The sequence below is a fragment of the Crassostrea angulata genome, chromosome 2 (assembly GCF_025612915.1).
Source record: "Crassostrea angulata isolate pt1a10 chromosome 2, ASM2561291v2, whole genome shotgun sequence".
Classification (NCBI taxonomy): Eukaryota; Metazoa; Mollusca; class Bivalvia; order Ostreida; family Ostreidae; genus Magallana; species Magallana angulata.
The window spans coordinates 75,739,537-75,756,913 of NC_069112.1; the positions used below are offsets into that span (position 1 = coordinate 75,739,537).

A 17,377-nucleotide genomic window follows, 5' to 3' on the forward strand; every position below is an offset into this window, starting at 1 on the left:
GTGATTTTAACATATCTTTTTTCAGGCAAGTATCCATATACAAGTCGTGTTCAGCTTTAATTCACATCATTTTCAGAAAGTAACATATATTTAAAGAAATCTGGCCTTCGATACTTTAAATTGATATTTATTAAACATAAATTAAAATTTCAATAAGGCTCATTTCCGCCTACGCTTGCACACAGTAAATTTTCTTAGAACCATGCTAGGTTAGCGCTTTTCAGTACTTTCAGTACTTTGATTTTTATTAAATGATTAAACAGAGAGAGAGAGAGAGAGAGAGAGAGAGAGAGAGAGAGAGAGAGAGAGAGAAAACACACTTTCAACATTGCTTTGTTTTGAAAGTGTTTCCTTTACTTCTACATTGAAAAAGATAATGGAATAAATAAATACATAAATAAATAAATAAATAATTAAATAAATAAATAAATAAATAAATAAATAAATAAATTCATTTTGTTTACATATTGTCCTATATTTGCGCGACACGTGGCTCCAACTGGAAGCCAGCTCATAAGGAGACAGGCCATACCACATGTTTACTGTTGTTATGTTATTTGCGCGATTGGTGGCTCCAACTGGAAGCCTATTTAGGGAAAATAGGCCATACCACCGTCAATTGACGCTCATTTACTAACGCTGCACACGCGAATATTAAATTTTACTGTTTGAATTTAAAACCGACAATATAATACCATCCGGCGATTGCTGTTGCGAGGATCTCGATGTAGCCATTTATCCATCGGGAAGAAATTGGTCTCAGTACGTCACGCAGTTCCATCATTACTCCACTCCCAGGACCCGCCACTCGGCTTAACTTACGAAGAGACCAGTTGTGTCGTACGCCATCAGGAAACACAGATTTACCTTCCAATATGGACATAACATTTTCATTTAAGTAAATTTGAGGACATAAATTATAAAGGGTGGCTAGCAGATGTTCGAAATGTGTTGATACCTTCATTAAAGTTAAAAACATGTTGAAATTGTTATAGATTACAAGGGACAAAATGTTGCGCTGAATAAAAAAAGGTAAATCAGTAAAATGCTTTTGGTTTACCGTTTCGGCAAAAATTTGCTTACGTGCCCTGACATAATCACTTGGTGTGAACTTCTTAGGAGGGCGCACTATTGACCTTAAATGAATTGGTGATAACACCGGAGGTTCCTCGTCATAATTTGAACCAATTGCTGTATCTGCAATTTGAATTAAAGAAGGCGGATCAATATAAAATGACATATTAAGGCTTGGAGGGGATAACCTGTCATGATCTGTGGAATTGAGATCGTTTCTGTCTGAGGCGGCTGTTGGGGAGGCTGATGAATCTAACGTTGACAGGAGACGAGCATCAATGTGTTCCTCTTCTGTGTGACAAGGGGCGCTGTCTAGATGGCTGCTTTGAGGAGAAAATGAACTGTCGTCTGTAGATAAATGTAGGTTCAGAACTGAATCAGTCGAATAATTTGTAGGTTGAATAACTTCCTGAAAAGAATGGTTGTAAAAATCACTACAGTTGTCTGTGATATTGTGATTTGAGATTGTATTTTTGTTTTGAAGACATGTTATATTTACATTTTGAACATTAACTGCACTATTAAAAACATCTGACTGCATGCCTACTATTGGCTCTAATCTAATAAAATGAAACTCGAACTCATGACCCAAATAAATATGCAAAAGATGTTCCCGATTTTGAGGATTGAAAGGTAAAATGTAATTTAAGTCGGACTGGGCGCTCGACAGGACCTATTGCGATGTTAAACGCGTTTGCTATGGCTGTAATGCAGATGTGATCGCCCCATTCGGTACCTAAGATGCCCTCTAAATAGGTGTCCCAGTCTAGGTTAGGAATGAACTGCGAGAAGCGGTCGCCGGCTGGTGTTTCGGGATTTTCGGAAAGCCAATTAACCACGACATTTCGGATATCTTGCTGACCAAGATCGGTTTGTAACTGACTTGAGAGCGATTGTGCAACAGAATGGAATAGACAGCTGCCGTCTTTAGGAATGTTTCCAACAGGAACTAAATCGCGTTCAAGCGCATTTCGAACCAAGTCGTCATGGGCTGTATCGGTTATCGAAAGGCTCGGTCCTTTAAGTTGGTTAACTAAGTTTTCGGACAGATAGAAATCCGATATATGAGGGAAATTATGAGACGGCAGCGAACACGAAATTTTGCTTTTGCGGCAACAAAATTTACTGAGTTTGTGTTTGCAGTTGGGGTCCGACTTTCGTGAGCATTCATCGTTGATACATTCGCACATGGGATTAAATCTTAATCGATGACCTTTTTGCCTTTTTAACAATTCTTCGGAACGCGAAATCGCAGCTATATTTTGAACGTTTATCCAACGCGAAACCCCACTAGAAAACTTGATTTATACGAGAACGCGTTGTGTTTAGTAGCGATTACTTTCCCTCTTTCGAAACGTGGCTTAGCTTTATTGTAATTTTTGTGCGTTCGAGATTTTACATACACGTCGTCGCCCACGCTATACACACTAACTTGATGTTTTTTGAAATGGTGTTTTATCATAGTTCTTTCGCGTTTGTTTGATGCCAATAAGGCTGCGTTGCGGACAGCTGATTGCCTTTTTAGCTGACTAGAAACGTGATTCGGAACGCTCGGCCCAAGTCGAGTAGATTTACGCACGCGATTAGATTCCCGGCCGTGATACACGTAAAATGGCGACGCCTTTAATGAAGAGTGATACTCTTCATTGCGTAACATCGCGTATTTTGGTAAATCCAGAACCCAATTCGAATCGATTGTTTTAAGTAAGTCGTACTTAATCTTTGATTTCCACGATTTATGCGACGATTCGATTTTACCTTGACTTTGTGGATAATACGGTCGGCTATTGATAATTTGACAACCCAATACCTCGGCCAATTGGGTAACTGTTCCATGAAATTCTCGACCATTATCGCATTGAATAATTTTTGGCGGTCCTTCGCTTTGATAAATGGACTCGAGCGCGTCTGCAACCTCGGTGCTTTCTTTCGAGCGGAGGGGGCGAAGCCATATGTAACGACTGAACACGTCTATAACCGACAAAATATACCTGTACTCTTGACCGTCATAAAATTCGGTGTATCGCGACATATCAACTAAGTCGATTTGGTGGCGTTCTTGTATCGAACTCGCACGAATAGGTTTCAGAGGAGCTACATTGTCGAATATTGGATTGACGGACTGCTTTTCGGGTAGAGATTTCAGAGACGTCTGAACGTTCCTTTGTGTTACGCAGATTTAAGACGATGCCGAATTTTTTTGGAACCCGCGCCTTTGCTTTCCTCGAACGCTTGTTTTGTCGCGAAACCGATTTCGCTCGACCTCAAGACCATTTTACCGTCAACCATTAAGCGAGACTTCACCAAGATTTGATCAGTTCGTGTGAGATTTCGATCGGAAGTACAAGTGTTCGGATAATATTCTCAAAGTACGTAAGTACTGGTCGTTTTTATATCATATCCTACTTGGATTTATGTTAAAACATAAAAACCTTTTAAGATGTATGTCTCATATCACCATCTAGCGGTTATTTACATTAAACGATAAAATGCAGAACAGAATAATCGTTCATGTTCAACCACGTGTAGAGTTGTTGAAATATATGTTTGATGCTTGTGGTGTGCAATACCATATTTTATTATAGGGTCTACTGAATGTTTTAATGCTAGAGAAAATGTTTCCCTAAAGTCTTTTATATAAAAATGACGTGAATTCTACGACGACCTGCACGCGCATATATCATGCGCATGTTACAATTCGTTGTGTTACCCGTTGCCAAGTGTGTTGCTAACGCTGAGGGTATAAGAACGGATTATGAACTGCATTTAAACCAATCATATTTCAGTATTTAACATGAAAGACTAACCAAAAGTCGTTACATAATGTCCACCGCCTTATGGAGAAATTTTATTATGACCGCGCTCATAATTATGAAAAATTGTGGCTTGATGTCCGCCAACTGGATGTTATGTTTCAAGCGTTAGTTGTAACATTATGTCCGACATTAAACAAGTTCTTTTTTCTCTCAAAGGAGCAGCATTGTACTATGACATTACTAAAATTGTGAAAAAGTATATGTCGCAACGTTCTGTCCGACTTTCAAAAAATTTTCTTTTTCTTTCTGAAAATAATAAAATTAATAATATTATGCTTGCAACGATAACGTTTCTGATAAAATCTTTGTCCGACGTGAAAAAACTATTTTAAAATTGTGGCATAATATCATTTTAAATATGAATAAGCAAACCCCACTTGCGCCCCAATTATACGTCATTTGAATTTACTGGACTGTATAATACAAATTCGATTTGCAGAGATATTACATTAAAAAAAACCACTTAAAAATATAAATATTCCTATCAAACTGAAAAGGGGGGGGGGTGTCGGTTTTGACGCCTATGCATATGTTATCTTTTTTAGAATGTTGTGACTTTATCATAACGTTTAAAGCTGCTTAGTTTGATTATATATCAACAACAAACGATCACTTAATACAATCTCCAATACACTTAACACAAAGGCATGTATACTTAGCACAAAGTCATGTACATTTCTGTATGTGTATGTATACATATCTCGTACATCCGACGTCCGACATATTTTCTCATATGTATTACAACTGTATCATTATCTCGTAATAAGTTAAAATTATTGTGTTCAACTTATTTGTACGTATTACATACAACTGTATTTTTCGTTATTTCGACTGAGTATTTCGAATGTACGACATAATATCTCCTTATAACGACTTCATAACTGCTTATGACTACATGTTATCGCGTACATAAAACAATTATTTCGTTATTACACTGCACGGCTCATTATTTCATGATAAAGTATCGTTTTGTAGGCATGACACATTTTTCGACATTCAGATTTAGTATCTTGTTTATCGGACAGAGTATCTCGTTATTACGACATATTATCTCGAACGTACGACATATTACTTCGTTATCACAGTGTACGACTTAATACTTGTATATATGACATATTTTTCGTTATTTCGACTGAGTATTTCGAATATTCGACATAATATCTCGATATAACGACTTCATATCTGCTTATGGCTACATGTATTCTCGTGCATACAAACAATTATTTCGTTATTACACTGCACGACTCATTATTTCATTTCGACTTATCATTTTGTAGGCATGACATATTTTTCGTTATTCCGATTAAGTATCATGTTTATCGGACTGAGTATTTCGAACGTACGAGATATTAACTTGTTTTGACGACGAAGTATCTCGTTTTTACGACATGTTATCAAAAACGTATTTCTTCGTTATTACAGTGTACGACTGACATATCGTTAATTTGACTGAGTATCTCGAACGCACGAGATACAATCTCCTGATGACGACTTCATATCTGCTTATAACTACATGTTATCTTTTACATACTACATATTATTTCGCTATTTCATTACACGACTCATTATTTCATGACCTAATTTTTGTTATTACGATTTAGTCCTTCGTTTATATATATATATATATATATATATATATATATATATATATATATATATATATATATATATATATATATATACGACATGTTATCCCGTACGTACGGCATAGTACTTCGTCATTACAGTGAAATTTAATATTTTGTACGTACGGTATATCATTGCGAATAACGACTTAGACACTAGCTATGATTGAGAATCTCGAAGGTGCGATATTTTTTTCGTTATTACGACTAGTATTTCATTATTACGAAATGTTATCTCGTATGTAGGAATTTGTTTCGTTACAACAGTATGTGACTTATCATTTTGTACGACATATTATATTATGTTACATAACTGTTCGCGTACGTGTAAAATAATTTGATTCAACATTTTTAACATGTTCCATTTTCTACTCTTTGTTTATGAAATAATTCTATAAATTTGATAAAACCAAAGACATAATCGTCCTTAATTAATACATGTATCTGCTTTACATAAATAACGTCTGATGTACACTTATATTATAGTCTATAGTTTTATCAAAATATGCTACACGTTTTCACCTACATGAACTTTTCATTCTACACGTTTTGTACAACTTGTACAACAATATGCAGAAATTATGACCTAATACACATAAAATTAGAGGATTTCCCTAGTCACACGTACTCGTTGAAATGCTTAACCACTCTATTATCTCGCTTTGTATCTTATACATGTACAGGTACGTTCGACATAATTATGTCGTTTGTAAAACTTATTTTATGTCGTAGTAATCACATACTATCTCGTACAAACTACCGCTCTATTATCTCGCTTTGTATCTTATACATGTACAGGTACGTTCAACATAGTTTATGTCGTTTGTAAAACTTATTCTATGTCGTAGTAATCACTTACTATCTCGTACGTACTACTTTTTATCTCGTACGTACATGTACGACATATTATCTCGACCGTTATAACGATTAAGTACGAGGGTTGTCTAAAACGGGGCTTAATTAATTCATCTGGAGTGACCAGGGTCCGCCGAGTTGCTAATTGCTCTACACAATTAAATAGATGGAAACGATAAAAAAATATTGGAAATATACCAATTTCGTCTCAATCCATCGTTTTAGAACTCCACAAAAAATTATTCATTCATTTTTATTTTCATATTATCTCTGAAGTCGTATAACTACATGTAGCTGATATATTTATGATTGAAATATGTTCCTACGTAAAATCTGAACATTTCGTCTTCCATTATTCAGGCTATAATGGGATTTTGCTGTTTTCGACGTTTAACAATTGTGACGTTAAAGTAGTTTAACCTGAGACACGATTTATGTGCTATTGTCTCATGAATGATTTTCAATAAAAATTACGTACAAAAATATTTAAAATGTAATTATAAAAGGATAATTTTGATTTTTCTAACGTATCGGAACTAGCATGAAAATCAGTCTTCACTGGCCTCACTATATACAAGTGTAAACAGCCGCCATTGTAATCCCTCGTAATAAGATGTCTTCATAATTTTAGTCAAAAGAGAAGAAAGACAAGTACGGAAGTGCTGAAGGAGGTCGATTTTATGCATTATTGTTTGTTTTTTTAAACTTAATTTGAAAATTATGTTCTGAAATATTATATTGATAGAATTAATTTCATTAAACTATGTACCGGTAATCGGAATATTTCTGGATATCTAAGGATCTTAGCAATATGTTGGTTATATCCTAACATTAACATGCATAAAAATACACAATGTAATGTAAAAGTGTACTCAGTAGCTCGTCGGACTGACGATAGTAAGATCGTTTGCGCGATCGATCTCGTATACAACATCGGTATAGTCTGCTTATGCTTTATACATGTAACCTTAGAAAAGCATACTAAATTACTTAATTTGTTAATGAAGTGACAAACTGATAGGAATCATACCAATGTCCCATCGCAACATCATCATTGTGCTATCGCAACATTGTCTTCGTGTTATCACACGAGATATCGCAATGTAACTCGTGGCGCATCGGAGTATCGAATTAATAATCTTGTTTATAGAACTGTGCCCGCATCTTATGATCGATAATATCTTGAGATTAACCATTCAGTGTTCGTGTCTTAGCAGAATACATGTTGTATTAGTATATCATGCATGTTAATGTTACCGTAAATGAGGCGATATCTTTCGTCCGATATTGGTCGAATCGTCTTCTCGACTGGCGCTCCTGAGGTCTTCCACCAAAAGGAAGCAATGCTAAATAGCAAAAGTAGACTACAAAACAAGAAATAAGACATAAATAAAGCATAAAAAGGCCATTTAGAAAAATAATTAACTGAAGCAAATTCTGTTAGAATTAGGTTAAAACCATAGGGACGACAACGAACACCGACTGATAGCAAAAGGTCATTCAATGACCCTCGTGAAATAAAAGTAAACGTACATGTATATAGCAGACAAGAGAAGTTATACAGTATAGACAGACAAATTGACGACAAACATAATAGAATTAGAAAAGGCTGACCTGATCTGTTAACTGGAGTAAAATTATACAGATAGACAAACAGACGACAAACAAAATGTGATCAGAAAGGCTCACCTGATCCGTTAGCTTAGGTGAAAGCTATACAGACAGACAACAAACCAAATGTGATCAGAAAGGCTCACATGGACCCGAGGCCACGAAACTTAGACGGGATTTTTTTTATCTCAATCTCACTTTTCCACAAGAAATATATAATGGAATAAGGGGACTGAGATCAAAATTGAGCCCGTCTACGTTTTATGGCCCTGGGCCAGATCTGTCAGTTTTTTTTACTGACAGGCAAACGGACGACAAACATAATATTATCAGAAAGGCTCACCTGGTCTGTCCGCTTAGGTGAAAGCTAAACTGACGACAAACAAAGAGTTATCAGAAAGGCTCACTTGGCCCCGGGGCTATAAAACTTAAACGAGATTTGTTTCGATCTAAGTCTCACTTTTCCAGTAGGAATATATAGTGGAAAAGGGAGGCTGAGATCAAAAGTGAGCTCGTCTACGTTTTATTGCCATGGGGCCAGATCTGTCAGCTTGAGTGAAAGCTATAAAGTCATGCAAACAGACGACAAACAAAATGTGATCAGAAAGGCTCGCCTGATCTGTCAGTTTTGGTAAAAGCTGAAAATCATATTTATGATTAACACACACGAAAAAATAACAAAAGGTTAATGCGTGACCCTCCTGAAATAAAAGTACATGTACATGACAAATTAGGTGAAAGCTACATGTATACTCACAGACACACGGACGACAAACAAAATGCGATCAGATTGGCTTACTTGATCTGTCACTGACTGTCAGCTTTGGAAAAAACTGAGAATATGAGACTGAGAATATATATATATATATATATATATATATATATATATATATATATATATATATATATATATATATATATATATATATACATATATATATGATAAACAAAAACAAATATTATCTAAAGGTTGTTGCATGACCCTCCTGAAATTCAATGTAAAAGTACATGTATATAACAGACTAGAGAAGTTATACAAACAGAATAAGGGACGACAATCAAAATGTGATCAGAGAGGCTCGCCTGATCTGTCAGCTTTTGTGAAAGCTGTACACGCATACATAGGTAAACAAACGAAGAACAAAGTGTGATCCGAAACTTCAAGGCTCGCCTGAATTTTCAGAATGGGTGAAGCTGAAGAGAAAATATTATAAATATAGATATAAGACAAACATAATTGCATAATATAGTAAGGATATCGAATATTATGTTAATAATTATTCATTTCAGTTATACTTTTTTATGTTTAGAGCAAATTTTTACTGGTGACATTGAACTTTACAACAATCTGAGTTTGAGAACTCAACCCCTAAGTAAACGACGTATCTAATAAAAAAACAACAACCTCAGATCTTATCAGTACTTTAAGTAAGTGTTCTGAATTTTTTGTACCATGCAGAATCCTATAATTATGGTATCAAAAATGCGGAATTCCTACATCAACGAATTACATGTAGTGATACATGTAGCTTGACGTGTTGCACTGTACAAATACCGGTATATGCTTTGCTGTTATTCACAACAAATCCGGATGGTGTATTCTGTACTATTATTTTATTCGAACAAAAAAAGGATTAATAAAAATTCATATAGATCCGGCTTACTCGTAACTTGAATGGCAAAGCAAGCTTTTGGAAAAGCCGTTACTGGCATTTCACTTTACGACTACTATTCTTGAATAGAAAAATTCCGCATTAATAATGATTATTTGGGCGTTTTTATAATGAACGTTTGATTTAAAAGCAAAGCTTTTTTTATGATTTTTTAAAAATTATTCTCTCTCTCTCTCTCTCTCAATTTGTTCCGAAATAATTAAATGTCCATTATGCACTCGTTGAATAATTATACTTTTAAGTGGTAGCGATCAAAGTATTACTAAATCATTATTAAATTCGATTTTGATTTTGAAAAAAAATACAATGAGATCGATAAAGGAAAGCAAAATATGTTAATTGACACACTAGTCTACGGATTTGTTTTCAGATAGATGTAAATTTAGTACTTATAATTTTCGGCAGGTATTTTGAGACCTCGTTGATGAAAGTATTTTGCGCCAAAATATTATTCTTATGATCTAAGTCAAAATTGCATTCTTATGACTTAAGTCAATTTATACAAGATTGGAGAAGTATAGTAGATAACTCACCAAGATGTATTAATTATAGAATTTTAAAATTTAATTGTTGATTTTACCTACAGATCTATGGATCACGTTTACAAAATTACGAACATGTTAGTGGCGTCGGATACAATTTGAAAGTGGGGGGGGGGGGGGGGACTGGACAAATCCTCAGAAATCTTGACGAGCAAAAAAAAAACAAAACAACCCTTCATCCCATAATCATTGGGGGGGGGGGGGGGGGGGGGCTAATATACACTATGACTCCAACTTCTCAATATTTCAATCTGTTCATGGTATATTAGTGAATAATTATGTTTACTGCGAGAAAAAGTAGTGGGGGGAGGGGGGCTCAACCCCCTATAATGCTATGTGTCCAATGGTTGTGTATAACTTTGCAAAAATAAGTGTGGGGGCTAAGCCCCTCTAGCCCCCCCCCCCCCCCCCGGTTCCGACGCCTATGCTTGTAATCACCGATTCTCCATAGTAACAGGTAGATGGCATAATATTGAAAACAATTTAAGAAAATGTACAATGTGTGACTCTAAAAGTATTGGGGATGAATTTCATTTTATTTTAGAATGTACACATTTTGTAAATGATAGAAAAATGTTTTTGTCCAAGATATATCATGAAAACCCAAATGTTATAAAATTAAGCGAGCTCGTTAATACTTTTAATGTAGAAAATATAAAAAAAAAAAACTTGTCAAGGTTTGTTAAGAAAATGTTCAATGTCTGTTCTTCCAGAAACCAACTTCAACAACTTATTGTATTGTATAAACTTAACTTTTTCCATCATTCTTACTCCTCCTGTACATGTGATCCTTGACTGTTTTTTTTGTACAATTGCATATACTGATTTTGAACCATAAATACCAGTGAACTGGTCTTGAGTGAATAAAGAATTGAAGTTGAATAATTCTAAATAATTTTTTTATTAAGAACGCTAATATATATCTGGAACCCGTATTCTTAAGTATGTTTTTGAATTGGAAACTTTAAAGAAGGCTTTTGTCCCTAATGTCGGTATAAATTGTGTACATGTATATGGCTTCGACAAATCACAGGCGCGGATCATGAATGGCTTTTCTAAGGATGATAAATTTAACTTATTATTGTTAACAACATGGACAATGCAAGGTTTGCGATAACTATTTTATGAAAGGGTTGAACTGAAAAATAAATACAGAGTGCACTGGTCTTCCTATCTTAAGAGATATTTTGCTTTTTGGGTTGCTGTGGAGGTGGTTCTAATGCGTGTTTTCCCTATCCCAATTTACAAATTAATTTAATTACTCTTAAGTTCGACACACGCATAAACTAAACTGACGTGGAAATATTTCTCACAACGATGGTTTTACGAACAGATCTCTTTTAAAAATATTTGGAAAAATGTCAATAGGCGCTTAAAACTCTATGTCTTAAAAAAAAGGTTATATTTATTACATTTTAATCAAATATTTAACAATGAATATGCCCGTTGAGCGCCTAAAATCTATTTACCTATTTTCGGGTTGTACCAGTCTGTCAAATATTAGATTATAAATAATAACTACGAAATTTATTTCTCGATGAAAAGGGGGGGGGGGGCAATGGAGGTACTGTTATCCGTCCTTCATAAAAACAAATTAAGGCAAAGTGAATATATATGATGCATAACGTTACATGTAATATAATATTCTCGGTCGGCTCTTGACATATCGAAAGCATTATTTCTTCTAATTTTTGCCCCATCTCCAATGTTTTTTTTAAAGAAAAATACCTTTTAAAATGTGGAAATTTAACTGAAGAATGAAAAGACTTCTAGTTTATTTTCTAATTTAAATTTACGGCTTTCGTTTATAAATCTTAATTTTTATCAACCTGTAAAATTGTCTCTCTAATTAATAATATCAGTACATTTCATTTATTACTTACAATTATTTTCAACATTTTTTTACATTGTATTAAAAATTCATTTGATAATTAAATAAATAAATTTCCAATATCTTTAATTGTTTTTGGCAAGTAGAATTTGGTATGGGATAGCGCATTGTTTGACGGGGTGGGGTGGGGGATGTCATAATCACATCAAACGATACAGAGAGACCACCTTTCAGGTAAAAGGGGGATGTGTACAATATATTTGCAACACCTGTGTTTTTAGAACAATGAAGCCACTTTCAACAGACACCAGAGATTCACACCTTTTGTTTTAAAACTGGGCAATACCGGATGTGTACAATATATTTGCAACACCTGTTATTTTGAAACAATGAAGCCAATTTCGACAAACACACGAGAATATCACTATTTTAAATCAAAGACATTGTAATTGTACCTCAAATTTAATGATTTTAGCGCCATTACGTTCACTTCTAAACTAGTAAATTTTCATAATATATAAAACTTCAAATATAAATAATCTATTGAAATTTGAAACAATTAGATCTGCATTTTCTTAAAATTTTAGTACATTATCATTAACGTGGACAATCGGGAAAAAAAAAATCAAAAAAACAAAAACAAAACTATAATTATGAAAGAAAACTTAAAAACAGAAATTAAGAAAAACCAGACAATGAAAATTAAAGCGTACGTCTTGGAAGACTAAACATTATAATAACTTAATGATTGTTAAATTCATCCCTTCTATTAGAAGATAAGTGAATATTCATATTTTTAATCATGAGTTGTCTAAAGAAAGACTGTTTTATAAATTGCAAGCATTGTGACAATGTTTTAAATTAGATAAATTGAGTGAAGTTGAAGTTACACGATCCGTTACGAAATCGTTGCCTTATAAACATTCACATTATGCTTGAAATTTTATGAGGCTTTATCTTAGATAAGATATCAAGTTACTAATAAAACATAAACTCTTATAATCACAAATTGTTTTAATTATTTTACACACGACGATATTAATTAGGTGGCACTTACCTGATAGTCTTCATTCTTCTTTTCAACCTGTCACGGGTCGCAGCAGGGGTCAAAGTGTATGCGTGTGTTTACCTGCGGCCAGGTGCAATAATCAGCACGTTCTCTATTGGTTGATTCATTCACATGATCATTTTAAAATTAATTTTAGAGGGATATGGATTACCTGAAAGACTCGATCCTAAATGCTAAATGGGGAATGACATTGCGTATAAGAAGTAGTATTGATTTTCACCTTTATCTTTTAATCTTAAAGTAAAAATAAACACATTACAAAGCCGACAAATTTAATTTTAAAACATGATCAGTTTTTTAAGTGTACCTTCATCAGTGCGGACATAATGTGACGCTATTGTTGATTAAAATTAATGGCGAGTATGTTCAGTGCGGACATAATGTGACGCTCTTATTGATTAAAATTATTGGCAAATATGTTCAGTGACGGCGGAAATAAAGATTATTTATGTTTAAGGTAGACAAATATTTCGTAACATCGAACTTTAAATGGCGATTAAAAGTAAAAATAATGAAATTTATAAGGAGGCGGACATAATGTGACGATGTAAAAAAAAAAGTGGCGGACATTTCGTGATGGCGGACATAACGTGACGATTTTTTCAAAAAAGTGGCGGACATTTCGTGATGGCGGACAAAACGTGACGATTTTTTCAAAAAAGTGGCGGACATATCGTGACGGCGGACATAACGTGACGGCGGACATAACGTGACTCAACAACAAACAACTGTTCTTGTTCTAGGAATAACTATTATTCTACTGACCAACATCAGTAATTGTGTAAGTATATATTTTGTTCAATATAGCTTATATATTATCCATTTTGACATGGTTACAACACAAGTATAATGTATGGTTTTAATTGTAAGATGCTAGCTGATGTTTTATTTTTATTTTACAATGTTTTATGATTCAGAAATATAATTTTTTTTCGAAAAGAATAGCTAAAACGCTTAAACAGAACTGGTTTTGTGGAACAGATTTTTTTTTTATGAATTAGTCTTCAAACAATCTTTTTGTTTTAAATAAAATTGATAATTTCAAACCTGGTCCCCAATAACGTGTTGGTTAAAAATCCATGTAATATTTTTGATAGAATATTATCAAAAGATGTTAAACAGACTTGGAAACGATTTGAGCTTATAATTTTAAATTTTAAAATTTAATGCTTAGATTGGTTAATATAAGTAATTTTAATGCTTTATCAAAATTTGAAAGTCAGATATTGAGTTATAAGCAAGATACAGAGTTTGGAATTTTTTGTCTTGTAAACAAAGCTCGAGACTTGTTATTGTTTACATACGTGTTTTATTGGTAATTGTTTCAATCAAATGTTGCTTTCTTCGATCGATGATATATTTTATAAACACATTGAACAAGTTTGCATTGTTTTTTACGAATTATTTTGTCAAAAAAATGGTAATTCCATATTTTACATTATTTGTAAACAACTATAAAACTCGAGCTTTGTTAACCTAACAATGAATTTTTACCTCTGTATCTCTCTTATAACTTAAATTATAACATTCAAATTTTGGTCAATCATTCAAATTGTGCAAGTAAATCCTTTTATATCTAAAATAAAATAAGAAATAACATTTTGATCTAAAATCGTGTCCAAGTCGCTTTAAGGTAATACGAAACACTCGTGAAATTAGTTACTTGAATTTTTTATCTCAAGTACACAATGTATCGACATAATTCTGAGCAAAAGTTAATTTCAAACCGTTATTTTAAGGAAATTTTTTTTATGACAACTTATTTCCCCACGCAGACAAAAGATATCTTAGTGATTTCGAAACTTACTTTTTAATGGTGTTTATTTGATCTTTGTGCAATTTAGCCTTCTGTCATTTTAATATAGTCAACTTGTGTTTCATTTAAAGTAACGGCTTGAAATTTAAATATAAGCATTAATAGTGTTCAGACTTTATGCACATTGAATTTTAAGGTCATGTAAAAAGATCAAAAGTAACACATACTGACGTTATTAAAGGTTTTTATCAATTTGAATTGTCAAATATTATTTTTATAAACTCAAGATAGTCTAAAACTCTCGATTATTATATATAAATAATTAAATATTGTATTTACGGGGTAATGACATTTTCTTAAATTTTAATCATGCTATTTCGTGCTAGAGACCTTTAACTGTTGCATACTTTCGTCTTCAAAAGTCATTAACAGACATAATTATAATACTATATTACACCAGAATTTACAATTAGTTATCACTGAAAATATAATTGCAATGTATTTAAGCTACGCAAAGGTTTTATGAATAATAGCAGTGGACACATATATGCATTTAATATCTTTAAAAATAACTTTTTTGTTATAGTCTAACACTGACAAAGATATTTTACAATCCACTGAAAGATTATTAAAATGGTAGCTTCTGGGCAATGTAGGTACACATTGTGAGGTCAGATTTAAGGTTTCATTCCAACGAACAAAATATTAAATTTCCTAAATCGAACTATATGTTATCGTGGCTACATGTTTGTGTACTTCCTTAATAACTTTATTTCCCTCATCATCTGGTGACTCCAGTGTCAGTAAAAAATAACTTCATAAGTTAAACTAGAATAAAGAAATCAATACAAAAATTGTGCCATTCAATAAATTATGTAACTGCAATTACGTCTTCAAAAAAGTAGCATTTAATTGGACAACATCAGAGCAATTTTTTTTCAGAATAAGGTCTAAAAAGGATAAACTAATGTGCTTATCCTGGAAATTGCTTTCTAAATTCAGACCATTGTGTCTCTGGAGCTGGAAAGAAATATTTATCACGAATTTGAACTAATAAACAGATAAATGCACAAGAACACAGAAATATTTGTACGTTTGTTCTAAATTGATAAAATTTGAAACTTTTGACTCATTTCTCAACGCTTAAGTGTTGGAACTTCACATGACAAGATTTGGTTTGGTATAGTTTTTCTGGTTTTATTCAGCTTTTGCAAGCTCACCTGAGCTGAAAGCTCAAGTGAGCTTTTCTGATCACATTTTGTCTGTCGTCCGTCTGTCCGTAAACTGTTCAGTTTCAACATCTTCTCAAGAAATACTAGACCAGTTTCAACCAAACTTGACACACATCATCCTTAGGCAAATGGGGTTCAAAGTTGTGCAAATTAAGGGCCACCCTCTTTTTCAAGGGAAGACAATTGTAATTTAATGAAAAATGAAAATTTTCAAAAATCTTCTTCTCAAGAACCATTAAGTCAGGAAAGCTGAAATTTGTGTGAAAGCAACCTCAGGTAGTGTGTAGATTCAAAGTTGTGAAAATCATGACCACCGGGGTAGGGTGAGGCCACAATATAGGGTCGAAGTTTTACATAGGAATATATAGAACAAATCTTTAGAAATCTTCTTCTCAGAAACCAATCAGTCAGGAAAGCTGACACTTGTGTGGAAACATCCTCAGGTGATGTAGATTCAAAGTTGTAAAAATCAGGACCCCCAGGGTAGGGTGGGGCTACAATGGGGGGGGGGGTGATGTTTTACATAGGAATATATTGATTAAACATTTTAAAAATCTTTTCAGAAACTAATCTGTCCGGAAAGCTGAAATTTGCGTGGTAGCATCCTCAGGTGATGTAGATTTAAAGTTGTGAAAATAATGACACCCTCGGGAGAAAGGTTCGTCACAAAGAAATATGTAGAGTAAATCTTTATTAATCTTCTTCTCAGAAACTAATCAGCCAGATGATTCATTATTATTGTTAAGACTTTGGCCCCAGGACAATTCTTTGGCCTCACAAGATGGTTCAGAGTTTGATGTAGGTTTATATCCCATATATAAACAATAATTAAGGATCTTTTGGAGAACTGCAATACTCAGCATGTGATATGACTGTAAAATTATCCTGTTAGAAAAGGGATTAATGATTATAAATATAAGAATAGGGATTTTATTCATAAAGGATCTACATGTTTTATTGTACTTTGTGCAGATAGTTTGTATTATGAGTCCATTAAGCTGATTTTATCATACCCATTGTTCCTCAGGTGAGCGATGTGGCCCATGGCCCACTTGTCCTATAGCTCATCTGAACTGAAACTCTATCCGTTTGTAATTCAAACTTCATAATAATTCATCTTCACCTCTAGAACCACTAGACCGATTTTAACCAAACATGACACAAAGCATCATTAGGTAAAGTTTTGTTAAAATGAAAGTCAACACATTCTTTCAAGGGGATATAAATAAAAATCATAGAAAATTTGCTGCTATATTTACAAACTTTTCTTCTCAAAACCTATTTGGCCAGAAA

The 17,377-nt window shown here is 33.5% G+C and overlaps 1 protein-coding gene across 1 annotated transcript; it reads right to left on the bottom strand.

Annotated features, from left to right (window-relative positions):
* Window positions 1-249: 249 nt before the first annotated feature.
* LOC128171536 (uncharacterized) lies at window positions 250-8,081 on the bottom strand. Its single transcript, XM_052837314.1, has 2 exons — window positions 7,628-8,081; window positions 250-1,483 (listed from the first exon to the last, which is right to left on the bottom strand). The coding sequence occupies exons 1-2, from the start codon at window positions 7,766-7,768 to the stop codon at window positions 662-664; spliced, it is 963 nt and encodes a 320-aa protein (XP_052693274.1). The 5' UTR covers window positions 7,769-8,081; the 3' UTR covers window positions 250-661.
* Between the last annotated feature and the right edge of the window lie 9,296 nt (window positions 8,082-17,377).